The sequence below is a fragment of the Grammomys surdaster genome, unplaced genomic scaffold (genome assembly GCF_004785775.1).
Source record: "Grammomys surdaster isolate TR1022 unplaced genomic scaffold, NIH_TR_1.0 125756, whole genome shotgun sequence".
NCBI classification, from domain to species: Eukaryota; Metazoa; Chordata; class Mammalia; order Rodentia; family Muridae; genus Grammomys; species Grammomys surdaster.
The window spans coordinates 938,667-966,079 of NW_021620588.1; the positions used below are offsets into that span (position 1 = coordinate 938,667).

At 42.1% G+C, this 27,413-nt stretch overlaps 1 protein-coding gene across 1 annotated transcript in view; it reads right to left on the minus strand.

Annotated features, from left to right (window-relative positions):
• Positions 1-25,502, minus strand: part of Fancd2 (FA complementation group D2) — a 60,052-nt gene extending 34,550 nt beyond the window's left edge. The window contains exons 1-17 of the mRNA XM_028788648.1: positions 25,436-25,502; positions 22,292-22,423; positions 21,442-21,509; positions 21,220-21,323; positions 20,598-20,658; positions 18,773-18,825; positions 15,691-15,769; positions 13,016-13,140; positions 11,794-11,881; positions 10,343-10,447; positions 9,870-9,970; positions 9,419-9,527; positions 9,179-9,214; positions 6,932-7,075; positions 4,729-4,863; positions 3,650-3,781; positions 2,554-2,664 (exon numbers count right to left, since the gene is read on the minus strand). Coding sequence (XP_028644481.1) covers positions 2,554-2,664; positions 3,650-3,781; positions 4,729-4,863; positions 6,932-7,075; positions 9,179-9,214; positions 9,419-9,527; positions 9,870-9,970; positions 10,343-10,447; positions 11,794-11,881; positions 13,016-13,140; positions 15,691-15,769; positions 18,773-18,825; positions 20,598-20,658; positions 21,220-21,323; positions 21,442-21,509; positions 22,292-22,423; positions 25,436-25,499 — 1,647 coding nt within the window. The 5' untranslated portion in view covers positions 25,500-25,502. The remainder of the gene's footprint in view (positions 1-2,553; positions 2,665-3,649; positions 3,782-4,728; positions 4,864-6,931; positions 7,076-9,178; positions 9,215-9,418; positions 9,528-9,869; positions 9,971-10,342; positions 10,448-11,793; positions 11,882-13,015; positions 13,141-15,690; positions 15,770-18,772; positions 18,826-20,597; positions 20,659-21,219; positions 21,324-21,441; positions 21,510-22,291; positions 22,424-25,435) is intronic.
• Between the last annotated feature and the right edge of the window lie 1,911 nt (positions 25,503-27,413).

Here is a 27,413-nt window from a genome sequence, read left to right on the forward strand (position 1 = left end):
ACAGAGCGAAATAATAAATCACTGTTGGAGCTAAACTCCAATCTCTAAGTCTCATGCAGAATATGGAAAGTTGTTTTAAAATCCAGCGCTCCTGGAATCCAATTAGACAACACTCCTAGAACAAGGCACACATTCCACAGCAGCTCTTAGAGTTGTCATGGCAGCTGCAGGACACATGAATTACTGTGGGATGGCTGTGCAGCTAGGATAATGAGCTACAATAAACTATTTTTAGATATACTGACTTTGGGGATGTACCTTATGTGCAGGGCAGAGGCACAGAGGTCAGAAGGCAATTTTTTGGAGTAGATGCTCTCATTTCAAAATGAGAATATGAATGATATGCTGATCAAACTTAGGTTTCATACCTGACCACAAGTTACATGCAATTTTGACAGACCACAATAAACCATTTAGAAATAAGTTTAAGTTGGTCAGTGGTGGTTTACACTTTTAATCTCAGCACTTGGGAGGCAGAGGCAAGCAGATCTCTGTAAGTTTGAGGCCAGCCTGGTCTACAGAGCAAGTCTGAGGACAGCCAAGGTTACACAGAGAAACCTTGTCTTGAAAAACCAAAAAGAAAGAAAGAAACCAAAAAAAAGAAGACGAAGAAGAAGAAGAAGGAGGAGGAGGAGGAGGAGGAGGAGGAGGAAGAGGAGGAGGAAGAGGAGGAGGAAGAGGAGGAGGAGGAAAGAAAGAAAGAAAGAAAGAAAGAAAGAAAGGAAGGAAGGAAGGAAGGAAGGAAGGAAGGAAGGAAGGAAGGAAGAAAGAAAGAAAGAAAGGAACTTAACCAAGGAAGCAAAAGATTTCCATGTTAAAATCTATAAAACACTGCTTACTGGGTATGGGGCATAACTCTACAAATAGAACTTGAGTTTGCAGCTAGCCTCAGTTAGATACTGAAAAATACTGCTGAAAAGAACTAAGTAATAAGAAGACAGCCTATGTTCTTGGGTTGGAAATTAATATTGAAAGATGACAACATTGTTCAAGGATTGAAAGCAACCCTTATCAAAACTACAGCGCCAGGTTTTGCAGAAATAGGAAATGTCGTGCTTTCCAAGTAAGAATGAGAAACGGTGCAGCTGCTCTGAACAATGTTGGCGGCTCCTCAAATTGATAAACCGAGAAGCCCGAATACTTCGGCAACGCTATCTCTAGGTATACACTCTAGAGCTGGGACCGAGGCTCAGATAGGACCTGCACATGAATGCCCAAACAGCACTGTCCAAACAGCTGACGGTAAAAACAATCCACGGCCATCCTTGGACAATGAAAGAGAGATGGACATGAAATGGACATTCAGCTACAGCGAGAAAAAGATCTGACATGCCTGTAACACTGACAACACTGACTAAATAAAGATGAAAGGCAAGCACTATGTGATCCTACATGTCTTTACCTAGGCCTCAGAAGAGTGGGTGGCAAGGAATTACTGCCACATTGAGTACCTTTCTGTTCAGAATGAACACTGTTCTGAAAATGAATAGTGATCATACTTGCACTTTCTGAATATTCTCCATGCCACTGGTATACTTAAAAATAATGAAAGTAGTTATATATATATATATTGCTACAATTCAAAAACAAAATAATAAAGTAATTTTGTGTTATTGATATGAAACAATTTGCAAATACTTTGCTAAATGAGAAAACAGGGTACAGCACCAGAAAGGGAGAGCCCAACAGAGGTAACAATAAATCTGTAAATGCGGACTGGGGGCACTGATGGCCTCAGAGAAGGCCAGCCAGACGCCTAGAGAGCGGGTACTGCTCACTGCACACCTCTCTTTACACTGAATTCTGCACATGTGTGTGCACCACCTGTCCAAGAAGACGTTTAAATTAAACAAGGTGCTGGATATCTAAAGCCACAGCCCAGTACGAATCAGTGCTACAAGGTGGCCCTACAGCCACAGGTGTGAGTCATGATCCCAACCCAAGAAGCTTTGCTCATATTTTACACCCTTTGCTAGCTTTCTTCAGTGACTAGTAACTCCAGAAGAAAGCAAGACTAGGTGAATTTCAGCTTAGATATCTGGTGTCTCTACAGTATTCCATACAGAATCTGAAAAAACATGGCTTAGTTTCTTCAGGTTGCTCTGCAGAAAATGTGCCCGATAGGGTGGGCTGATGGCAATCAGTAGGCTATGTAACAGTGGTAGGAAAGGCACACCAGCATCGAGAAGCAATCCTGGGGTGCGGTCTCTGGGGCTGTGCCTCTCTAGAGTGCACCCATTTGCAGGTATGCAAACAGTGGGCCATGTCCAGGAAGCTCACCTGTTTGCCATAGCCTTTCCTAGATGGTTTCTGTCAGGGTCTGTTAGGAACTGACCTGGAACTATGAAGGCTGCTACGTGGCGCAGACTGGCTCGGCACTCACAGTCATTTCACCTGATTTAGAGTTTGAGACTGGGTTTCTCTGCTTTGTAGCTATGGCTGTCCTGGAACTTGCTATGTTGACTAGGTTGTTTCTATGACTCCACAGGCTTAGTCTGGCAAATTTCAAACCAAGAGGTTTAAAATATTCTCTCTCAGCACATGTCCTCTTACCTGGATATGATTGCTGGTTCCGGGCTGTTGGCTGAATGCTAAAGTGCTGAGAATACAGAAGATTTTTCGTATTTGCTGAGGGGACATATTTTCCAAATAATCTAAAATACCCTATGAAGGGAAAAAAAAATGTCCAAAATGAGGTAATTAGCTAACATTTTTCTCTATTTAAATTAAAATATTTCTCTGTTTAAATTTAAATTTTTTCTCTATTTCAATTGAAAAACATTTTTTCGTATTTTTAAAATTAGATATATTCATTTTATGCATCAATGTTTTGCACTACATGCATGGTTGGTGCCCAGGGAGGTTAGAAGGGCAGCAGAGTCCCTGGAACTAGAGTTAGGGATTGTTGTGAACCAACATGTGGGTGCTGGGAACCAAACCAGACCTTTGCAAATGTAACAAATGTTTTTAACTGCTGAACTATCTCTCCAGTCTCACTTCCTCCTCCCCCCCACCCAGTTTAAATAGAACAATCATTCAGCTACTTCAATCCTGGTATTCCAAGTCAACACATCACTGAGACACCTGCACTGCAAGTTTATTGCAGCAATACATAATAGCTAAGTTTTATAAACAATCTAGATGCTCATCAACAGTGAAAAATGTGGTTCACATACAATGGAATTTTTCCAGCCATAAGGAAGAACAAAGCTATGCTGTTTGCAGGAAAATGAAAATACATGCAAAAGATATTGGGTTAAGTCAGCTGAGACAAATACTGTAAGTGTTCTTTCATCTGTGATTCCTAGATCTTACAGAGCTATATAAAACCATGTATGCACAGACGACTAGCTTATGCTCCTTACTCTCTTAACATCAAAAGCAAAGACCAGTCTTCCCACCCACAGCACTCTAACGCTGCGCGGCACGTACGTATAGAGAAGTGTTTCTGAGTAAATCAATACACAGATATGATGCATCTTTACATCTATATGCTTATATTTAAAACTTACCTGTTATCCATCTTTCTATACCCTCCTACGTTTACAGTGCTCAGAATACAAAATGTTACTGCTAACTTACAGAGAACAGTAACACTGAGATACATGCAACAGAAAAACGAGTTGATATTTATCAGGACAGATAATACCTTAACAAAAGCAGCATTGAGCCTCATAGCAGAGGCGTTTAGTACAATCAGCTCAAGGAGGACATCCAATGCAGTATCAACTTCAGCCTCGTTCCCACTGCAGACATGGGTCACGAGGGCACCAACCACTTCCTATACGGAAAGGTCAACAGGACAGTGTGAAGCAAAAACATGCCCATCCTAAAGGGTTCATGCCTGTGGCCTTCCTAACCTCTCCCGCACTGTTTATTATCTAACTGCCATGAGCACTGGCTTCAGGAAGCCTGTAACCACACAGCACAACCACATTACCACAGCTATTCTGGCTCCCTGGACGTCATTATCCCATGCTGGCTTCGAACTTGTGACTATCCTGTCTCTCAGGTACTAGGGTGATAGGGATGACCACTCGGTCTCGACCTTCTTTCAGTAATGTATCAGTGGATACTATCAAAACTTCCTGATTGTGTTCCTTGGTGTGATCATCTGAATATTTATCCATGAGTTAAACTTTACTCAAGTTGTGATTGGACTTAGTGTGCACTGAGATTTCTCGAAAACACTATACTTAAGGAGCTGAAGGCATTACAGGTTTTGTGAATTGAGAACAGGTCAGACTAGATGATTCATAAAATATACGGCCTCCTCGGGCACCTCATTCAGGTACAAAACCCCGCACTCATGCACATAATAAAAAAAAAAAGATAAAATAAAATCTAAGTCCAGTTGTTTGAAGTGCTACATATGAGCAAGACCTTAATGATTTTAAGCCAATTATCAGCTCTCACAGGTGGATCCTCTACGGAATCTTATCACTTCAGGACAGAGACTAGAAATGAGTATTTTCTTTGTTTATGAAGCAAGATCCTGCACTGCAGGTCAGTCTGGCTTCAAGCTTTTGTTTATCCCTATCCTGTTTCCAGAGAAGCGATTAGAAATACGCATCTCTACGGCTACCTTAGAACTGAGTTTTCCAAAGTTGTTTCCCCTTCAGTGTCATTTAACCACCCAGAATATACCTTGGAATACATCCAATTTATTTGAAAGTATACCTTTCCATATCCTGTTTCTTCCTTATCCCAATAAATGTTTCAACATACCTGCTGGCAGTAAGTATCAAAAAACTTAAAAGCATATTTGTATAGAAGACTGCCAAATAAAATTATCCTCTGGTCTTGAGAGTGAAACAAAGTCTGAGCCAGCACAAGAATAGATGGGCAAATATCCTTCAGAACCTGGAAAAGAAAGAAGAAGACTAGGAAAACAGTGTCACAGACCAAATGTGCTAATATCCACCACTACCACCAAAAAACCCTGTCGGGCCTCGAGTCATCACGCTGACACACAGCACCCTGCTCTCAGACCCACTCTCCAGCTCTAACACTAAGCACCGAGCCCAGAGCCTGCTCCATGTCTGACAGACACTTGACCACCAAGTTACAGCTCCAACCCTTGTTCTCACTTAACTGAAAACAACAAAATAGCTTTTGCTTTTGTTTTGTTTTTCTGGTGAGCACTTTGATGGCCTCAAACTCTGTAGTTAACAGATGGACATGAGCTCTGGTCCTTGAGCTTCCACGTCCCGATGCTAGTGAGGGCCCAGCGTACTGCTACTTTATAAAAGGAGTCTTAATTATATCCCAGATAATCCTTCACAAGGATCAGACTCAAGGACCAGAGCTCACGTCCGTCTGTTAACTACAGAGTTTGAGGGCATCTGACTCTTTCTCTAAGGATCAGATTCCATAAACAGATTAAGGACTAACCTTGGAGTTCAAAAAACGTAAATGATAAGCTTCCTACATAGTCTTACCTGTTCAATTTGGAACTACAAACTGAACTGAATAGATCCCAGTCTTCACTCAGTTAAATGCCCCCCGCCCCCCCCCCCCAGGTAGGCTGCCCTGTTCCAGTTATGATTTAAGTTCAGTCTACAACATCCAATGCTACCCAAACTGAGTGTGTGTGTGTGTGTGTGTGTGTGTGTGTGTGTGTACTGATGACCATTTGTGACAGTGTATGTGGAGGGCAGAGGTAACACTCAGGAGTTGTTTTCAGGAGCCATACTCATATTCTTTTCTTTTTCTTCTTTTGAGACAGGGCTCCACACGGCTGACCAGTGAGGCCCAGGAACCTGCCTATTTCTACCTCCCCAGTACCATGATTACGAATGTGTGTCTCCATGCTCAGCATTTTTATGGGTGCTGGGAATAGAATTTATGTCTTCATGATTGTGTAGCAAGCATGTTATCAACTGAGCTACCTCCTCAGACTTCCAAACTAAGTTATTTAAATAACTGTTATAAGAGAAGGTTCCATCAATAATGTATTACAGACAGACATTGAGGGATCCAACATAAATAATGTTAGTAAGTCCATCTTTTTTTACTGTCATTTTCAAAACAAAACAAAAACAACAATAAATAAAGAAATAAACAAAAAACACAGCAAGTGGATCTCTATAAGTTCAAGACCAGCCTAGTCTACACACCAAGCTTTAGGCCAGCCAAGACAACATAGTAAAACTCTTAAAATAAATAAATAAATAAATAAATAAATAAATAAATAAATAATAAATAAAATAAAAGACATTTAAAAAGTTATATTGAGGTTAGAGAGATAACTCAGCAGTTAAGTGTATTTGTTGTTTTTCTAACAACTCAAGTCGGGCTCCCACCACCCATATCAGGTGACTCACAGTTACCTGTAACTCCAGTTCTAGAGGAGCCAATGTCCTCTTCCAGCCTTCAAGAGCACATACACACACGTGGCATATACACACAGGCACATGACATAAACACATATGCAAAAATCAATCTCTTTTAAAAAATCCAAAAGGCAAAAGAACTCGAGTTAGAGATTTTTGTTGTTGTTGTTTTTTTTGTTTTGTTTTTTTTTTTTTTTTGAGACAGGGTTTCTCTGTATAGCCCTGGCTGTCCTGGAACTCACTCTGTAGACCAGGCTGGCCTTGAACTCAGAAGTCAGCCTGCCTCTGCCTCCCAAGTGCCGGGGTTAAAGGCATGCGTCACCACCGCCCGGCAGAGTTAGAGATTTCAAGATAAACTAACTTTGCTAACATCTTCCTGAAAGGATGCAAGCTATCTTAGGCTGGCTCGTCACTGTCATCACCTCAGCCCAACACAGCCATTACTCTATTGCTCTAAACAAGCTGAGCTCCCTGTCAAAGATCAATAGTAGACGAAGGTGTTGTGAGCGGTCCACACGGTACAGAAAATGCCAATCTATTATCCTCTCAGCATGCCTCCGCCTGCCTCTACCACTTCCTGTTCCTCTCACACTTACCAAGTCATGTGTGCAGAACGTGCTGTCAAGCAGCTGCTCTTGAATGCAGTCTGACTGAACCTTGTTCCTCAGCAGCTTCTCAGCGCTCTTCTTTGTCTGCGTGCTGCTGCTGTAGATGATGAGCAGGATTGCCACGTCCAAAGCCTGTCAGAGAGCAGCACAGCAGCGCTCGACTACTCTACTAAACAACGACAACGACACTCGCTGCCCCACACCCACCGGCTCACACCGTTACAAAACCCAGAAACATTTTTCAGAGAAATAAAGTACAAAAACTATTATTCTTTGGTAGTTCCTGAAAAAAAAAAAACCAGTCAGAATACTGAGAAAGGTGATATTAAAATAGAATGTTAAACATTTTTAGATTTGTTTAAAAAAAAATAGATGAAATCATTTGATAACTAAATTATATACTTTCATAATTAGGAAAAGTGCTTTATGAAAAGTTACAAAGACTATAAAAGTTCATCAATATAAGGTTAAATAATTTATGATAATTGTTTTTGAAATATAACAGCGCTGCAAAAACCAGAATAGGCCAACCCATTTTTGTTGGTTTGTTGACACAAGGTTTCTCTGTGTACCCCTTGCTACACTGGAACTCACTCTGTAAACCAGGCTGGTCTTGAACTCAGAGATCTGCCTGTCTCTACCTCCCAAGTACTGGGATTAAGGAACGTGCCACCACACATGGCTCAGCTAACCCGCTTTTAAACAGAGTCAGTCATTTCTGATACATGGTGGTGATGGTGAAAAAAAAATGAGCAAACTGCACTATACTAACCACAGTAGGATTCTACTTCCTAAAGACAGACTGTGAAAACTATATACCCATGCACACAACTTTTCTTATAGGAGTACACCCGTGCTTTACACACATGCAGATCTCACAAAAAGACAAAACATTTACAAAGGGGATATAGAGACAGCTCAGTGGTTAAAAGCACTTGCTGCTGCTCTAGGGGACCAGGGCTCTCAGTTCACAGCGCCATGAGGGATGGCTCACAACACCTATAATACCACCTCCAAGGAGACCCACTACACCATGCCTTAAATCCCAGCACTGTGGAGGCAGAGGCAGATTGCTCTCTGAGAGTCTGAGGCAAGTCTGGTCTATAAAGAAATTCCAGGACAACGAGGGCTGTTACACAGAGAAAATTGTCTTGTAAAAAAACAAAAACAAACAAAAAAAAGTTCAAAGTTTATATAACTTATGTTTATACCATGTTCTTGCTTGCAAGTCTATAAAAATTAGGTATAAAGGCATCAAAGAGTGTGAATTTACTTTTTGTATAAAAAACAAAACAAGTAAACAAACAAAGAATTGGATTATTACTGGCCCCAAGACTATACTCAAGTAATCACTGTAATAAATGCCTGTCACTGTAGCACTTGGGAGTAGAGTAGGAGGATCGAGGGTTCCAGGTCAATTTCACAGCTCCACAGTGAGTTTGAAGGCAGATGAGACCTTGCCTCAAAAAATTTCATTATTTCCACTGTTTAGTCTACATCATAGAAACTTTTAAGACTGTCATCTAATAGGTGGACACTCAACTAACAAAAATCCTACAAGACAAAAGATTTCAACCAAAGCAAAACCTTCAGAAGAAACAACCAGAACACAGAAGCAGACATCCAGTTTCTTTACAGAAATCAGACATGGTGACTCCAACACATGGAAGCTGAGGCAGGAGAATCATCTTCAGTTTAACAAACACAGTGAGTTCTAAGCCATCCTGGATTGCCCTGGATTGCAGAGTATCCTAACATACACCCCCACACAGACAGACAGACAGACAGACAGACACACACACACACACACACCAGAGTCAAAGAGAGACAGAGAAAGACATAGAGAGTAGGGGTAGATCCAGTACTGTCGCTTGCCTTATAGTGGAAAGACTAACCTACTCGGGTCAGGACTACTTGGGCAAAGTAAAATCAAAAAGACAACTCCACCTGGTGGGAGGAAGGCCAACCTTAGACTCAGGACCTGAACTTATGACCACAGTGGGGTACTGCTTCTTAGACTATAACTTCACGTGGGTGAAACAACCTCCTAGTCCCTACTGAACACTGTAGGCTAAAGTCATTCCAGGACTAGTAAGTAAGACCAGTCCCAAGGCAAGTCACCCCTCTTGGGTTATCTTCTCCACACACCCAACATTATCAGAGCAGCTACAGGATAGCTGCAGAAGCACAGGAAGAAGGCAGGAGAGCACAACGGGTAATGCACAAGAGCCTTACCTTATGTTCAGCTGCTGACTTAATGCGTTCAATTGCCTAGGAAAACAAGGGACAGGGTGTGATAACGTATCAGTGGAGCATGTGACACCTGCTTCATTCCACATGTCCTGCTCACCTCCCATCACAATCATTTATACTTGAATGACAATTTTAAGACTTATTTCATCTCACCTCCTCACACATCTGTCACTGACTGACACTCACAAACCACCTTGACGATCAAAATTGCAAGAAGCTTACCTTAATCCAGGCTTCTGAAATGGTTTTCTCATATCTAATGGCTGACTTTATTACATCAAAGACGAGAACAATACAGTCTTTATCACTGTTTTCTTGATTTCCTGAGGAGCTATAAACAGCAAAGCAGGAAACATTATTTTTTCTACTTACCAGAAAAGATCTTGTAAGATCCGAGTTTCTGCGTATTAATCAAAAGTTCTGGAGCATGTCCCAACTTATGCAAAATACTGAAAAACTTGCACCATAGACTGTGTGGATTTGAATGTCTAAGAAAGTGTGTGTGTACGCGCCTATGTGTGCACAGGGACACACACACACAAAGTTGAAAACCCCTGTAGTCTTGCTACCAGAACTTGTGATTTATCATGATCTTATAACTATCCTGCTTTCAGGATGAAAGTAGACTATAATTATCCAAGGAAAGGAATGGCAACTGCAAATGGCTCCATACCTTGCTAGTCCTTTACTTTTCAACTTGCTTTGGGAAGCCTGAACTCGTGACGGCAGAATAAAATGCTGGATGTTCAACCTCTCCCGAAGCTCAGCAATCACCTATGGCAAACCACTATCAGTCATGCCCTCTGCTCACCTGTGGACAGGCACAGTCCACGCTCACTGGAACCTTAACCCCAAACTACTGAGGACAGCACCTGGCCTGGATAAGAATAGTTCAGGTTATTCTGAATACCACACCCTAGCCCTAGCTGAGCTTGAGGCACAACTACAGAGACACAGACAGTGTCAGCCTGCAGCAGCTCAAGCTGAGTAATCAACCAACTGAGCTGTGTTCTCTGCCTCAGCTATCTGGAGAAGTCAGCATCACCAATTAATCTAGGGCCAGAAAACAACAACTTGAAGTACTTATTTAAATCACTTACCCAGGCATCTTAATGTAAGCAGGCGTGGTAGGAAATAATAGCATACCTCAAGTGAAGTGGTGTCTGTTACAGAATGAAGAATGAATTTTACTATCACAGGTAAATCCTCTAGACGGACAGACGACAGCTTGCCCATCACCAACTGGCGGATCTAAATACCAAAAGCACGAGGCTTCACTACTCACACCCAATGTAGACTTACCAGCAAAATTAGAAAACTAATTTTGCTCATTTGATTTTCCTAATGGTAGTTTAGGGAAAAAATTATTTTTCCACAAATTACAAACTTTTACAATTTTAAATGTCAAAGACTTTTCTAACATAGACAAGTGATAAATGTCAAACATCTTCAGTCTTACATTTCATTCAGAGCCTGAGATCACAACCGACAATAGGAGAGCTCGATCCTGCTTCCCTCAGCACAGACCCCAGGGGACTTACTGTAGACTGTGAACTTGTCCCTGAGGAGCATCTTTGGATGTTACTCAGACAGGAAGAATGATAAGAAGCTAGCTCTCTTCCCGAGGAAGAGATGTTACTTAGGAGGAAGCCAAAGCCAAATGAAGTTACTGCCAAATGAAAACCAGCTAAATTCCAGAATGCTGATATTTTAAAAGCTACAAAGGAAGTAAAAACATGTTGTTTTCCTTGAGGGTTTAGCATCCCAGGCTGGCCTTGCTAGTAAGCTCCATGCACTGAGATACTCTGTCTCAAAAAAAATTAAAAAAAAAATTAAAGTGGACAGACCTAAAGAACAGCTATGTTATGTACAGCTATGTTTAGTACAGGTTGTCTTCTGGGTTCCACGTGCACACATACACACATGCACACAATACACAAGCTTACAACTTGAGAGATGAGAGTATGATTCAGTGGTGAAACATCTGCCTAGTGTTTGTGGGACTCTGGATTTGATCACCCCAGCATAGTGAAAAACAAAACGAAACCCAACTAAATTGCATTGCTTAAGCCAGGCCTGGGGGTGCACATGTGTTATCCCAGTATTGGGGAGGCTAAGGCAGGAAGATCTTGAGTTTGAGGCCAGTCAGAGCCACATGGTCAGACCATGTGAATTGGAAGAAAGAAAGAAAGAAAGAAAGAAAGAAAGAAAGAAAGAAAGAAAGAAAGAAAGAAAGAAAGAAAGAAAGAAAGGGAGAGAGAGAGGGAGGGAGGGAGGGAGGGAGGGAGGGAGGGAGGGAGGGAGGGAGGGATCGAGGGAGGGAGGGAGGGAGGGAGGGAAAGAAAGGGAAGGGAGAGAGGGAGGGAGGGAGAGAGGGAAGAAGGAAGGAAGGAAGGCAGGCAGGCTGGCTGGCTTAGTATTATTTATAAGGCCCTAGTTATCGATCTCCGTGATGATGCCACGTGTTTGTGTGTGTGTGCGCATGCATGTATATGTGCAGCATAATACTTTAATAATTGTGAGCACAGTTTCAAAGTGGTATTTTCTTTTATTGTATATGATTTCCTCCTATTTCTGGAAAGCAAGCTCTTCCCTACCTCACACAGGAAGTCTGGGTCAAGCCGGAGACTGGAAAAGACATCCAAAATCGGAACAGTCAATGAAGTATTCTGCACCAGCAGCTCGCTGTTAACAAAGGAGAAGCTGAGTAGTCGTTTGAACAGAACAGGGCAAGGAGCAGCCTGAGAAATGACTCCCTAGCGTGGGGAGGAAAGGCCACGCAGTGACCCGCAGACCTGCAGTGGATGCTCAGGTCCCCTCTAGGAAATGGCACAGCTCTCAGCACCTAACCTATCCATCCTCCCACATACTGCCAGTTACTGCTAGGGCACTTACAATACTGAGGCAATGTAAAAGCTACGCAAATAGTTGTCCTGCTAGATTGTTTGGGGAATAGTGACAGAAAAAGTCTGTATGTTAGTGCATGTGCACCTCTGTGTAGCCCTGGCTGTCCTGGAACTCACTCTATAGACCAGGCTGGCCTCAAACTCACAGAGGTCTGCCTGAAGTTGACCTTGAACTCCTGATCCTCCTACCTAAATTCCTGAGTGCTGAGATTAATGGCATTATCAACTACTGCCCAAAGAATGTTTACATCTTGAGGCAGAACTTAGTGTATCCCAGGCTGGCCTCAAACTCACAATGTAGTCAAGAATGACTGTGAACTTCTGATCCTCCCGCTTCCACCTTCTGCCATCACACCTGGCTTATGTAATATTAGGGAATGAACACACTTGGTACATGTCAGACAAACACTCTTACCAACTGAGCCATATACACAACCACCTTCTGGGTGTGATCTGAGCCTGGTGTAGCCCAGACTGGCTATGAACTTCCCACAGAACTGAAGAGGAACTTAAACACTTATGTTCCAGCCTTTATGTCCTGTGTGTGTGTGTGTGTGTGTGTGTGTGTGTGTGCGCGCGCACGCATGCCTTAATAGGGGTATGCATGTGTGGGGGATGCATATGTGTGTGTGTGTGCATCTGTGGGGGTGTGCATGTGTGTGTGTGGGTGCATGTATATATATATATACACACACCAATGTGTGCCACAGTGCATATATGGATGTCAGAGAACAACTTGGCAAATCAGTTCTACTATATGGGTTCCAGTATAAAACTTACATCATCAGAGATGAAAAGCAAGCACCCTTAGCCAGAGTTACCACATTAGCTCTAAACTTAGCACTTTGTACACTACAATGAACAAGCTCCCCTGGTAGAGGCGTTATGTGACAGTCCCTCAGTGTTTACCCACCTGAGCTCTTTTCCCACATTAGCATGCTGAGAATCCCCTAGGATCTCAGGAAGGCTCGTGATGAAATCGTGTTGTAAGTTCACTGGAGCAACACTGATCAACTGCATCATCTGGGCTGTGAGGTCCTGCAGGGAGAACATTGTTAGAATTGTAGCACATTACTCAAAATAAGCAGCCCTTATTCATGAAAATACAGACCTGAAATTATCATGTATACATCATGACCATGACTGACTCAGGCTCAGAATGTAAAGTAAGAGGCAAAAGGGAGCTGGGGAGACAGTACACTCAATAATAACGTGCTTTCCTTATAAGCATGCAGACCTGAGTTCAATCTCCAGAACCTAGATAAAAGAAGCCAGGCACACCGGCATGCACTTGTGATCCCTGGTCTGAAGAAGCAAAGACAGAGAGAATCCTGGGGAGTGCTGGACAGGCAGCCTATATTAGGTACTTGGCAAGTCCCAAGCCACTGACAGACTGTTCCAAAAAAAAAAAAAAAAAGTGACTAGTGAATGTTGCCTGAGGAGTAACATCCAAGGTTGTTCTCTGATTTCCAGATACCAGCACACACGCCCTCATGTGAGTGCGAGCACACGCACAAACACACTCACACACACACCTGCACCTACCCAGAATGTATACCACTAAAAGAGGCAAATACTTCTCCCCTAAATTCACATAACATAGTACATTCAATATATTAAAGTTTAGTCCAACTTCCAGCCCAGATGAGACTCTAAAAACACCAGTTTTTCTAAAAAAAAAAAAAAAAAAAAAATGTATTTTGAATGAAGTGTCTATCAAAGCCTAAAAGAATGGTTCTAAGAACCTCTGCAATGAAGACAAGCACGGTAGAGGTCACTGACAATCTGAGCGCTTGAGAGGCAGAGGCAGGAGAAGCAAAGGTCGAGGCAGTCTCAGCTATACAGCAAGTTCCAGGCCTGCCAGAGCTATATAGTAAGACCCTGTAAAACCAAAACCAAACCAACCAACCAAACAAACAAACAAACAAGGCTTCTGGGAAAAAGTAAGACCGCAGGCAGTGCCTCAAGCGGACTGCTCACCACTAAAACAGGGTCTTGGCTAATGGATTATGAGAACAGCTTTCTTGTCATCATAAGGAGAAATGCTCACTCCCTGTATTATTAAAACTCAGTGAGGTACAACATATTCTTGTCCAATAACCAACACAAAGAAAAACTTGAACTTCTACTTTTTAAAGTGTTCAGCTTTACCAATGCACTTACATAAACCACATACTAGCAAAAACTACAAATTAAATCCTTTATAGTGAAATAAGATGGCCTGGGAGGTGTCCACCTTTCAGAAATAAGTAATCTAGAGATTGTGAAACACAAGTTAACACCCTTACCTTTTTGTTTTTGTTTTGTTGTTGTTGTTGAAGACAGGGTTTCTACATTAAGGCCTAGCTGTCTAGGAACTTGCTCTGTAGACCAGGGAGTCCTCAGAGGTCTCAGAGGTCTGGAACTCTGAGACCCAGCTGCCTCTTCCTCTCAAGTGCTGACATTAAAAGCCTGTGCCACCATGCCCAGCTCTTACCAATGTTTTAAAAAAGATTTTTTTTTTTACACTTTGTGGGGTATGTTCTGTCTACGTGCATGCATGTGTGTATACATCATGTTTATGTTTGCTGGATCCCCTGGACTCAGGTTACAGATAGTTGTGAACCACCATGTAGGTGCTAGGAACTGAACCAGGGTCTTCTACAAAAGCAATACGTGCTTGTAACTTTTGAGTCATTTCTCTAGTCCAGTGGTTTTCAACCTTCCTCAACCCTTAACTATAAATTATTTTCATTGCTACTTCATAACTGTAATTTTGCTACTGTTATGATTTGTAATATAAATATCTGATATTTCCAATGGTCTTAGGTAAACCCTGTGAAAGGGTCATTCAACTCCCAAAAGGTTCACGCCCACAGGTTAAAAACCACTGCTTTAGCCCCTTCCCAAATATTTAACAAATAATAAACTACACTTAATTTTTATACTTAAGGAAGATATGTCTTTTTAAAATTATTTATTAATGCATATATTTTGAGTAAATGGGGCATGTGACTGCCAGACGACAGTTTTGTGGAGCTGGCTCTTTGCTTTGACTTTGATGTGGGTTCTAGGGATTGAATCAGGTCTTCAGGCTTACACAGCAAACATTTTAACCACCAAGCTAACTCACCAGTTCTTTTCTAAACCAGGAGAGGGTCTCTCTATATGACCCTCTTCTGGCTTCAGCCTTTACATTTTCGTGCCTCAACCCCAAGTGCTGGAATTATAGGCACACACCACTTCATGTACCTAAGCTTTGTGGGAAGTAATTTTTTTTAAAGAGACAAATATTCAGGATTCTCAAATAAAGAGTTTGGTCAGTGCAGCTCAGGCTGACTAATGTTGACCTCTGTCTTCCTGCCTCTGCCCTCTAAATGCTCAGATGACTGGCATGTACCACCATCCCTGACTAGAAACTTCTGTTTGCTTTAGAGACAGGGTCTCTCTATGTAGTCCTGGCTGTCCTAGAACTCACTCTATATACCAGGCTGGCCTCAAACTCTCAGAGATCAGCCTGCCTCTGTCTCCCAAGTGCTGGGATTATAGGCATGCACAACTCTGCTCAGCTGTAAAACACTTTTTTAATGAATAAAGCCCCAGACCGACCTTGCTATCCACAATTCGATCCAGCCATTTTAGCTGATTGATGATGAGTCTGGGCATGTTGATTCCATCTTTGTTCTCGCTGAAATGTCAGAATAAGAAGGGATTTAGTTGTTTGTCTCTCCCCTCCTCCTTCTGGTCCTCTCCCCACGTCATTTTTTTTTCTTTTTGGTTCTAGGGGACTCACATGATGAACAGGTACTCTACTGTAAGCTGTATCACCAACTCCTGACTATACAGAAAACTTTAATATGGTATAGAATACTCCAGCCAGTCAGTTAAAACTACTAACTTACTAGTTATGGGGCACAATGCTAAACATAAATGTGATTATTAAAAACAGAGGGGCTGGAAAGACAGCTTGGCAGTTAAGAGCACCGGCTGCTCTTCCAAATGATCCAGATTCAATTCCTAGCAATCCATGTGGCGATTCACAACCACCTATAACTAAAGTCCCAGAGGATCTGGCACCCTCTTCTGACTTCCACAGGTGCCAGGCATGCATGGGGTTCACAGACATACATGCAGGCAAATAACCAAACACATAAAATAAATGGATAAATAACCCAGACATACGTATGTATATATTGTGGAAAAGATGACTGGAAGAAAATACTGTTAGTTCTCCTGTCTGCCTCCAACTTTCTGAGAAGGATGCGAGCTCTCAGCTACTGCTCTAACGCCCTGCCTACCTACCAGCTGCCATGCTCCGAGTCATGATGGTTATGGACTCATCGCTATCTCTGAAACTGCCTAGTCACAAACTCTCCAATAAGTTGCCTTGGTAATAGTGCTTTGTCACAGAAAAAAAAAAAATCAGAATAGTGGCTAAAGCTGGGGAGAAGGGAAAAGCATACTTACCTCTTACAAACAATATGATGGGCTGGAGGGTATGGCTCTGTGGTTAAGAGCACTTGTTGATCTTCCAGAGGGCCTGGGATTGATTCCCAGAAACCACACGGAAGCTTACAACCAATCACATCTCCAGTTTCAGGGGATGGAATACACTCTTCTCGCCTCCCTGGGCACCAGGAACTTATAGAGTGCACAGGCATATATGAGGGCAAAGAACCATTCACATAAAATAAAGCAAAAATCATTTGGTTGGAGGTGGTGGCTCGAGCCTTTAATCCCAGCACTTTAGAGGCAGAGGCAGAACTCTCTGAGTTCAAGACCAGCCTGGTCTACAAAGTGAGTTCCAGAACAGCTAAGGCTACAAGGAGAAGCCCTGTCTTGAAAAACCGAAAGAAGTAAATGTAGTTAATAAATCTACCAGACATGATGATATACCCAGAGTCTCTGCACTTGGGAGATAGAAGCAGGGTTTTAAGTGCAAGGTAAGTCTTGAACATATGGTAACCTAGGCCAGTGTGGGCTACATAGGACCCTGTCTCAAACAAAAAAGAAAAATAAATCGAAAGTTCATCAACTTTGGAATGTGGCTTTTGTTTTGTTTTTGAAACACAGATTCATTACATAGCCCTGGCGAGCTTTGAACACACAGAGATTCACCCACCTCTGTCTCTCAAATGCTGGGACTGAAAACTGTCTAGTTTTTCTATTACTTTGCAATAGGATCTCAGAGCACACTCCAGACTGGCCTGAAACTCACTATGTATCTGAGGATGATTCTGAATCCTTCCTCGTTCTGCCTCCTCCTCTTCCTAAGTGCTGGGGTGATAAGCACGAGCCACCGTGTCTAGCAACCAGACGTACATCTAAGGTTTTGAGACATACAACTTAACTGCTTCTCACAATGACTGATTTATGCTCATTTACAACAAATCCAGTAACTGTTCATTGTATTTAACAAAGGCTCTTTGGGTGTAGAGAAAACATACTCAATAGTTTATCCTTTTATTTTTCCTTCTTTTTTTCTTTTTTTGGGAGGCAGGGTCTTCTCTGTCTTGTGCTGAACTCAAACTTTCTGTGTAACTGAGGGTGACTTTGAGTTTCTGTTCCTTCTGCCTATTTCACTGGAATGTTGAAATTTACACTGTCATGGGAATCAAACTCAGGTCTTCGGGTTAGGTAAGGATTCTATCAACTGGGCTACACACCCAGCTTACATTGCATTAAAAAAAAGATTGATTGATTGATTGATTGATTGATTGATTGATTTGAGTGCTCTATCTATGAGTACACCTGTGTGCCAGAAGAGGGCGTCAGATCCCATTACGGATGGTTGTGAGTCACTCTGTGGTTCCTGGGAATTGAACTCAGGACCTCTGGAAGAGTAGATGGTGCTCTTAACCACTGAGCCATCTCTCCAGCCCCACCCCCAGCCTGTTTTTTCCCATTTTTTGTTTTTATAAAAGATTTATTTGCATTGAATTTTTTACTTAATTAAATTAAATCAATTTATTTATTTGTTTTGTTTTTCAAGATGGGGTTTCTCTGTGTAGCCCTGAGTGTCATGGAACTCACTCTGTAGACCAGGCTGGCCTGGAACTCAGAGATCCACCTGCTTCGGCCTCCCTTGTGCTGAGATTAATGGCAAGTGCTACGACATCCAGACCTTTTTTTTTTTTTTTTAAAGTTTCTGCCTTTCCTAATGAAATTGAACACTTAAATATTTGATATTTCTATACTTGAGATTTTATATGTCATTTTTAATCAGGCTGGTCTTTTCCCTTCCTGACACAGTTGTTGGTTTTTTAAGAGTATTTATTATTTTATGTGTATGGGTGTTTTATCTGCACTGGTGTCTGAGAATTCAACTCCAGTATTCTGCAGGAGCAGCCTGTGCTCTTCACCACTGAGCCATCTCTCTAGCTACTGACACAGTAATTTCAAAATATAAGCAGAAAAACACTTCAAAATAAAAGACAAAGACTGACAACTGGCTCCCTCCTAGAAAACGGCCACTAATGCCAGAGTGTTATGTACTCTTCTAGAAGAACCATCCTACATACAAGCACCTGTGATATTTATTTTAACAATGATTTAGCATTTATGAAGTAACAGAAGAAATGTTATCCCTCACTCGAGAACCTGTTAAACATGACCATAGGACATTTCAGAAGAGACTTTCCAGAGAGTCCAAAAGCATTGAAACTCAAAGTTTCAGAATAATTCCACTTACTTTTCAAAAAGAAACTGAGGGACTTTTTCAAATAACATTTTGATAATGGCAGGCTAAAAGAGAAAACATGCACAGTCAGGAGATGGTATGGAAATACACAACAGAAATACATTAGTTACCAGGTCAAAATGGCAAGCAGGCTGCTGCTGCAGCATCAGGCCAGTGGCTGTGTGGTACTCCCTAAAGGTACTACAATGCTGAAGAGCTCAGTACACTGGGTTTAACAGAGATGATTTCACAGAAGAAGGCTTCCTGAGAGGTTTATAACAACAGCTGCCTCTAATTAAGACAGCACTGCACCTAACCATGAAGCATTAGACCTGAGAGGACTGGACAAAGTACAAGTAGGCAAATTCCACTGTCAATTACCTCTGGGAAAACAGAAAGCAGAGTGAGTAGAGAGGTGATCATGGAGCTGTGACCTGTGGATATGCCTCTTCTCAGTGTACTTTATGAAACTAGTTAAACCTGAAAATTATTTGATCAGTAGATGGCTTACTTTAGTATCTATAATAATCATTAAATGAAGATGTACAATTGGTCATAAGTTTCTTCCACCAGAGCTATTGAGGAAACATCTTAAGATAACAGATATGCTCTAAGAATGTTCACACAGATAGTCTGTATTTTAATATAAATGTTTGAATATAAATACATCAATAATTTGCACTCCCAAACAGTAAGGAAAATCAATCAGATACTAAAAATACTGTTAAATATGGTAACTCTTAGTCTGAAACGCAGATTTTAAAAGATTATGTTTTTAAAGGAGGTCTACTCTTCAGATAAAAATGAAGCTCTCTAGCCGGGCGGTGGTGGCACACGCCTTTAATCCCAGCACTTGGGAGGCAGAGGCAGGTGGATTTCTGAGTTCGAGAGTTCGAGGCTAGCCTGGTCTACAGAGTGAGTTCCAGGACAGCCAGGGCTACACAGAGAAACCCTGTCTCGAAAAAAAACCAAAAAAAAAAAAAGAAGAAGCTCTCTGATATGAGTTAACTAAATTATAGGCGAGATTTCCAAAGAAAAATAAGAGATTAAAATTAAGTAAAGAAGCTAAGGAAGAGGAAAGGGGAAGATCTGTGGGAAAGACACCTTTCACGCTACAGCTCTCTTCATGTTGACACATTAGGACATGTCAATGTACTGGCTGGAGACAAGGCTTAGTGGTTAAGTCACGATCTTCTAGAGAACTCAAGTCTGAGTCTCAGAAGCCACATCCTCCAGTTCACAACTGCCTTTAGCTTCAGATCCAGTGCTCCAACACCTCTGCTCTGCAGGCACCCTCACCACCAGCACACACACCCCCACTTCTGCCAATGTTTTAAAAAAGTGAGATAGAAGAGAAGGAAGTACAGAACAAACTCAAGTCACTAAGTGATGGTGCAGATGAAAATTCAACAGTAAGTACACACTTCTCAGAGCACACAGCACAGAGCTGTAAGGAAGAGGAACCAGGACTGGCAGGATGGCTCAGCTATTCGGAATGTGTACTGTTCTTACAGAGAACCTAAGTCTGGTTTCCAGAACTCATATCTGGTAGTTGAAAACTCTGACTCCAGCTCCAGGGGATGCCTCTGGCCTCTCTAGGCACGAGCATGATGTAAAAACAATTTACAATATGTTTTTAAGTAAACCAGAATCATATGCTGAAGAAATGAATAGGAGTGCCAGATCAACCAGCCTAACAACCAGTCAAAGACACAGACATGACTTAGAGAATGACCTCTTCAAGTGCTGTACCGAACTGTTGCCAGCTAAAACTCACTCTACCCTGTAGTTGCCCAATTCACACCCGTCACACCCCCAGGGGGTGCTGCAGTCTCACCTGTAAGACGTCAATCCCCAGAAGTAGCTTGATCAGACTCTTGGAGTAAACCGTGCCCATGCTGTAAAACACAGAGGCACGTGGCTCCTATTTTGTTCGTGTTGTTCTAATGTTTGATGATCTTTTCTACACAAAACTGATTAAGTATACAATCCTTCAAGATCATCCCAAAGCCAGGCTAGAGAGCAGAGGCCTTTAGTCCCTGCACTCAGAGGAGGAAAAAGCAGGCAGCCCTCTATGAGTTTAAGGATAGCCTGGTCTGCACGGGGAGTTCTAGTATAGGCAGGGCTGCAAAATTGAGACAATACTTCTAAATAGACAGACAGACAAAAGCACAGCCTTATTAGAAACAACTCTGAACATGAGAAGACAGCTCTTGGTAAGGAAGACACAGAGATGTGAATTCTTATCAGTACAGGTAAGACATGTTTCATAAAACATTCCAGTTTTTTGCCATCTAGCCTCAAGTTAAATTAATTACTTTTAGAGTTACACTTAAACTCTGAGTAAATAAGAGTTATAAATTATAAGCAAAGTTGTAAAAACAAAGAAAACTGCATTTCCTGTATCCAGTCCAGTCACTGGCAGACTGAACTTCTGGAAGGTAGCTTCTTCTCCACACCTGGCTTCCTCATCCTGCAGGCGCTCACAGGACAGCAGGCAGTTCCTGAGACTGTCACTGTCCTCAGTGTAGGACTCCAGGCCATTAACAAACTCTTCTATTACCTAAATAAGGAGATTGTACAACCAAGACGGAAGAAGGTAAGCTCTGAGGCTGAACGTTTGTTACCAGCCCCTCAGCTCTGTGCCGGGGAAGCAGGAGCACCATAGAGAGAGTACGTACTTTGGGATAAGAAGGATGCTTCCTCAAGGCCTGAAAGAGCTTCCTTTGGAAGATTATCTGATCCACACCTATGAGGAGGGAAGAACAGCTTCTCAACATGGTGTGCGGTCTCTGCTACAGCCTCCTTCCTTAAAGACGGGCTTCAGTCTGATAGTGGCACTAAGAAGAGTTTCTTTCTTCTTCTTTTCTTAAAAGTCTATCTATCTATCTATCTATCTATCTATTCATTATTTATATATACTATTTTCATGTGAAAGTCTGTGCAGAGGCTCTGTCCAGGAACTAGTTACAGACACGTGGTGTGGCCTCTGGGAATCAAACTCTGTTCCTCTGAAGGAACAGTATATAATCTTAACCACTGAGCCATCTTTACATCCCTACTAAGAATATTTTCAGCCAAAGCTTCTAAATCTAGTGTAAAACACTCAAACTGGTAGATGTTAAGACACCAAGTGTTATACAAATCACCCATGTTACTTGCCGATAGAAAGATAACTTATCTTACTCAGTTAAACAAAAAAGTATCTGTGCCCTAGAAACATGTCTCTAGCCTTACATGGCTTGCCACATTTTCTTCTGATACAGACCTACTTGCTTTCTGGGTGTCTAAACACACACACACACACACACACCATATATGTGTGTGTGTGTCACAGAGGACTACTGATAGTGTATTACTTTTTCTATAAAAAAGATTAGAGGTAGGTAATAGGAGACGTTCCTTATCAAGCCTTAAAACAGTAAGATTATGATCATAAGCACGTTCTCTTCAGAGCGATCTCTCTATTCTGGATCCATGATCTGGTCCTGAGCACTTGCACTGAACTCAAAAGCATATTTTGAATTTTACCTAGCTGATTTTGGTTCTCTCCGGTTCTAAGAGTAAGACCTGATGCCTTAAGAAGCCTCACAAAGACACTGCCATTGTCTTCAACTTCATGAGACTTCTTTGCCATCTTGGAAAGGGGTTGTTTCATGATTTCTGAAACAAACAAACAAACAAACAAACACATAAACTTTAAGAATATCACCACAAAAATAATTAGAAGAATGCAAAGGTTAAAACGCAAACTAAATGTTCTGAGAGGCAATCCGATGTGTTCCTAAAGAATCACGCTGACTCTGTAGTAAAATGAACTGTCTTCAGTAGTAGTCAGCAACAGTGCCTTCCCCCAAACAAAACAGCCACCAAATCAAATAACATTCAGGAAGTAAGGCTTCAGTAGAGAATATAAATCGTGCCACTTGAGCAAAAATAACCATGGAAACATTTCCACCTAAAGTCTAAAGTAGTGCCCACCTCTCAAGCGTTCACTGCAGCCGTCGAGAAGCTTATTACAGTGCACAATCCGGACTGCACTCCAAAGCTACAGGCAAAATCTGAGAACACTCCCTAGATTCTCAAGTTTTGACAAATTCTTCTGGTAACAATCCTGATTTATACCAAATCTGAGAACAGATGATCTATCCACAGAACCAGACTGCACCACAGAGCAGGCTCTGCACCACGGCCTGCAGGACTAAGCTCAGGAACAGAACAGGCTTCTCCGCGCCACATCTTTCAGTGAAAAGCTCAGGCTGGTTTCATCAAGGCATAATGAACAACAACAAAACAAACAGAACAGGGACATGAATCTGAAGAAGAAACCTACTTTTCTCCTTTCATGATATAATTCTGACTCTTTTTCTACTTAATCAAAATCAGAATGAGAAACTCAGTTTGCTCATTACTCATTAAGAGCACAAGGCCCAAGTCCCTCCTCATAAACTTTTCTCTCCCCTTCCCTTGTACTGTGGGTTGAGCCTAGGGATGCCGGGCAAGCACTTCACCAACCGAGCCAGATCCCCAGCCCCTCATCATACATGGAAGTTGTTTCTCTTTTGATGATGGTTTTCCAAAGGATGAGCTTCTATTTACCCATTGTCTGCTAGTTTTGCTTTTGTTTTGAGACAAAGTTTCACTATGCAACCCTGCTAACCAGGAGCTCACTACACAGACCACACTGGCCTGGAACACAGATAGGCCTTCCTTTGTTTCTTTCATGTTCTGATTAAAAGTGTGTGCACTGTGCCTGACTTGTTTACCCATTTTCTAAATTACTGTTTTCAGTTTCAAAATTTTCTACCAATTTTTGGCATTCCTTACTAACTTTACTAAGAGACTAGAATTTCTTCTAAATCAAGCCGGTGTAGGCCTGTAATCCCAGCTACTCTGAAGGATAACACAAAAGGAGAGAAATTGCAAGGTGTTTGGGCTACAAGATTCAGTTCAAGGTCTGAGTAGACAACTTAAAGGGGGCTAGGGTAGTAGCTCGGTGGCAGAGCACTCACCGAGCATGTCTGAGGCCTTAGGTTCAAGCCCTAGTACTGAAGAAGACAGAAGACAACAACGGCATGGCGGCCTGTAATCCCAGTACTCAGGAAGTAAGTTTGAGGCCACCGACTAAACAAGACGCTTTTTGAAAAACAAAACCTACCAAGAAGGCTCCCAAACAAATGCAAAATGCAATTTAGAACTGCGTAGGTATGCGTAAGTGCTCGGTAGGGCGGAAGTCAAAAACAAGTGTTCCTCTGGAGGAATCCAACTTGATTTTTTTTTAAATTGTATTCTTTACTTAGATATCCATGTACTTCCAAATCACGTAGACACATATGCCATGGTGTGAGGATGAGGTCAGAGGGCAACTGTGGCGAACGTTCTTTCATACCTGAACTCAGGTTGCCAGGCCTGCCCAGCAAGGGCCTTTACCAGGTGAGCAACCACAGCATCCTCACCTTGATTTCCGAAACAAAGTCTTTAGCTGGGGCTCACTGAGTACACTAGGCTGACTGACCAGCAAGTCATAGAAATCCAGCTGACTCCACCTCCTCGCCACTGGAACTCAAACTCGCCATTTTTGCAGCGGTTCTGGGATGACACTCACGTCCTCACCCTTCCCCAGCTGAGCCATCCCGCAGCCCCCTTTCCAGAACTCTTAGGATCTTTGTTAACTGAATTCTCACTATTTCATTGCTTGTGGCCTGCTTGCTTTGATATAACTCTTCTTTATATATTGCTACCATAGCAATTACATGTAACTTTTTAGGACTAAAAGGAGACAAGTTACTTTTTTCTTTTCTGTTTTTTGTTTTTGAGACAGGGTCTCTCTGTGTAGTTCTGACTATCCTAGAGCTCACTATATAGACCAGGCTGGCCTCAAACCCACAGCAATCCTCCTCCTTCTGCTTCCCAAGTGCTAGGATTAAAGGCGTGTCTCACCATGCCCAGATCACTTAACTTTTCAAAAGGATTTCTTTCTTTTTTTCTTTCTTTCTTTTTTTGTTTTTGTTTGTTTGTTTGTTTGTTTGTTTTTTCGAGACAGGGTTTCTCTGTGTAGTCCTGGCTGTCCTGGAACTCACTCTGTAGACCAGGCTGGCCTCGAACTCAGAAATCCACCTGACTCTGCCTCCCAAGTGCTGGGATTAAAGGCGTGCACCACCACCACCCGGCCAAAAGGATTTCTTATTTTTGTGTTCTAGGATCTAGATAATATTGATAATGTATAGTAATTTTTATAAAGATTTATTTCTATTTTATGTATAACTGTTTGCCTGTCTGAACCTAACTGTACCACATGAATGTACAGCGTCCTCTGAGGTCAGAAGAGGGCACTGAATTCCCTGAAACTGAAGTTAAAGATGATTGTGGGGTGCCATGTGGGAGCTGGAAATAAAATCTGGGTCCCCTGCAAGAGCAGCAAGTACTCTTAACCACGGCCTCATCCACACAGCTGTATAATAATTATTTTTGTGAATGTGGACAGTGACATTCAGAAGTTGTCCAGAAGCCCTAAGTGGCATCTGAGGTAGACACTCAATCCTTAATGTCCTAGTATCTCTGTGTTTTTCCACTAATCCTTAACAGATGGCAGCACTTGAAAAGCCGGAGTTTTGGATCTTTTCCTGTCTCATGAATCTGTGATTCACATATAACAATGAAAGGTTAGATACTTACTGGAGGCATCTTCTGTCAGGGTGTCTTTGTCCCCAGAATCTAACCGACTTCTTTTGGAAACCATTTTGACCAATGTCTTCTGTACTTATATTACCTAAGAGAACATCCAGGAGTTGGAAATTTAGCTCGGTGATACACTGCTTACCTCAAACACCAAAAGAACTAGCATAATCGGAGACTAGAAGTCACTCCGAAACTGCTCTGTGGACAAGCAGAGGGTTTGAGTCTTCACATTAGCACTGTCTAAACCCAAGTGCTGAGCACACTTCTACTCCTACAGCTGGCCAAGCTGCTCCTTTCACCAGGCTACTCCTCTGTTGGGAAAGGAAAAAGCCCACAGCTCTCCATCTGAGACTCAAGACCATCACCTAACCTCATCCACCAGCTCTCTAACTGGTTACTTCAGTACCGTGTCAGGGATGGTACTAAAGACTACAGTTATAAAACAAGGCAAACATCAAACATTACAAACCAGACAGACATCACTCTGGCTCTCAGGGAGTAGACAGCATTACAAGGACTTGGTGTATTGAACTACATGTGTGTGACTTCAATCCAAGAAAAGCCCAGGGATCCAGTGAGAGCTTAGGAGAAGCACAGTTAGTCCACAGGTAGGTGAAGTGGTGAAGAAAAGCAGGGATAATTTCCCTGAACACGTTTTCCTTTTCAACATCATAGCCTTGTGTATGCTAGGCAAGAGTTCTCCTGCCAGAGATAGGCATTTTTATTTTTAAAATATCTAAATTTTATGTGTATTCGTATTTGCCTGTGCATATGATTGTGGACCATGTGTACACCCAATGCCCACATAGGCCAGAAGAGAGTATTAGACACCCCCAGATGTGAAGTTACAGATGGTTGTGAGCCACTATATAGGTGCTTGGAAACAAACCTAGGTCCTCTGCAGAGCAGCAAGTGTTCTTAACCACTGAGCTATTTTTCTTGTACCTATTTATTTTTAAGACAGGGTCTCACCATGCAAATTGGACTGGCTGGTCTACATAGTTACCAGTTACATTCCAGGCCAGCTACAGATATACAGTGAGACCTTATCTCAAACAAACAAACAACTGTCTTAAGTGCTTAAATTATAATTCATATATCTCTCAAATGCTAACTTGAGAAAGATACCATTATTAATCTCCTAATCAGGGGAAGGGCTGAGGTTCTAACTCTAAGAAGTCTAGTTCCAGAATCTACACTCTTTGTTTTATTCTTGGTTCTTAGACAGGGCCTCATGTAGGCCAGAATCTGTGCTTTTTGTCTTATTTTCAACTTCTAGGGTCTTATGTAGCCATCTGGTCTGAAACTCAAACATAGCCAATGGCGACTATCACCTAGTCCTCCTGCCTCTACCTCCTGAAAGCTAGAACTATGGGCTATTATTATTATTACTGGTTTTTTGTTTGCTTGTTTGAGACAGTGTTTCTCACTCTGAAGACCTGACTGACCTTGAACTCAGAGAGCCACCTGCCTCTGCCTCTCAAGTGTTGGAACTAAAGGCATTGACACCATCATCTAGTCTGTCTCTCTCTCTCTCTCTCTCTCTCTCTCTCTCTCTCTCTCTCTCTCTCTCTTTCTGTATTTCTTTTTTACTATGTATACAATGTTCTGTCTGCACATCAGAAGAGGGCACCAGATCTCATTATAGATGGTTATGGGTCACCATGTGGTTAAGGGGAATTGAACTCAGGACAATTGGGATAGCTGCCAGTGCTCTTAACCTCAGAAGCATCTCTCCACATTATGGCAATGGTTTCTATTAAGAGCTAACGTTCCAGGACTAGAGAGACAGCTCCGGGATTAAGAGCGCTTTCTGCTCTTGGAGAGGACTCTGGTTCAGTTCTCACTCAAACAAGTGGCTCAAAACTGCCTGTAACTCCAGTTCTAGAGGATCCTGCGCCCCTTCGGGTTCCTATGTGCATGTGGTGCACATAAACAGGAGGTCGGGCTGGAGAGATGGCTCAGCGGTTAAGAG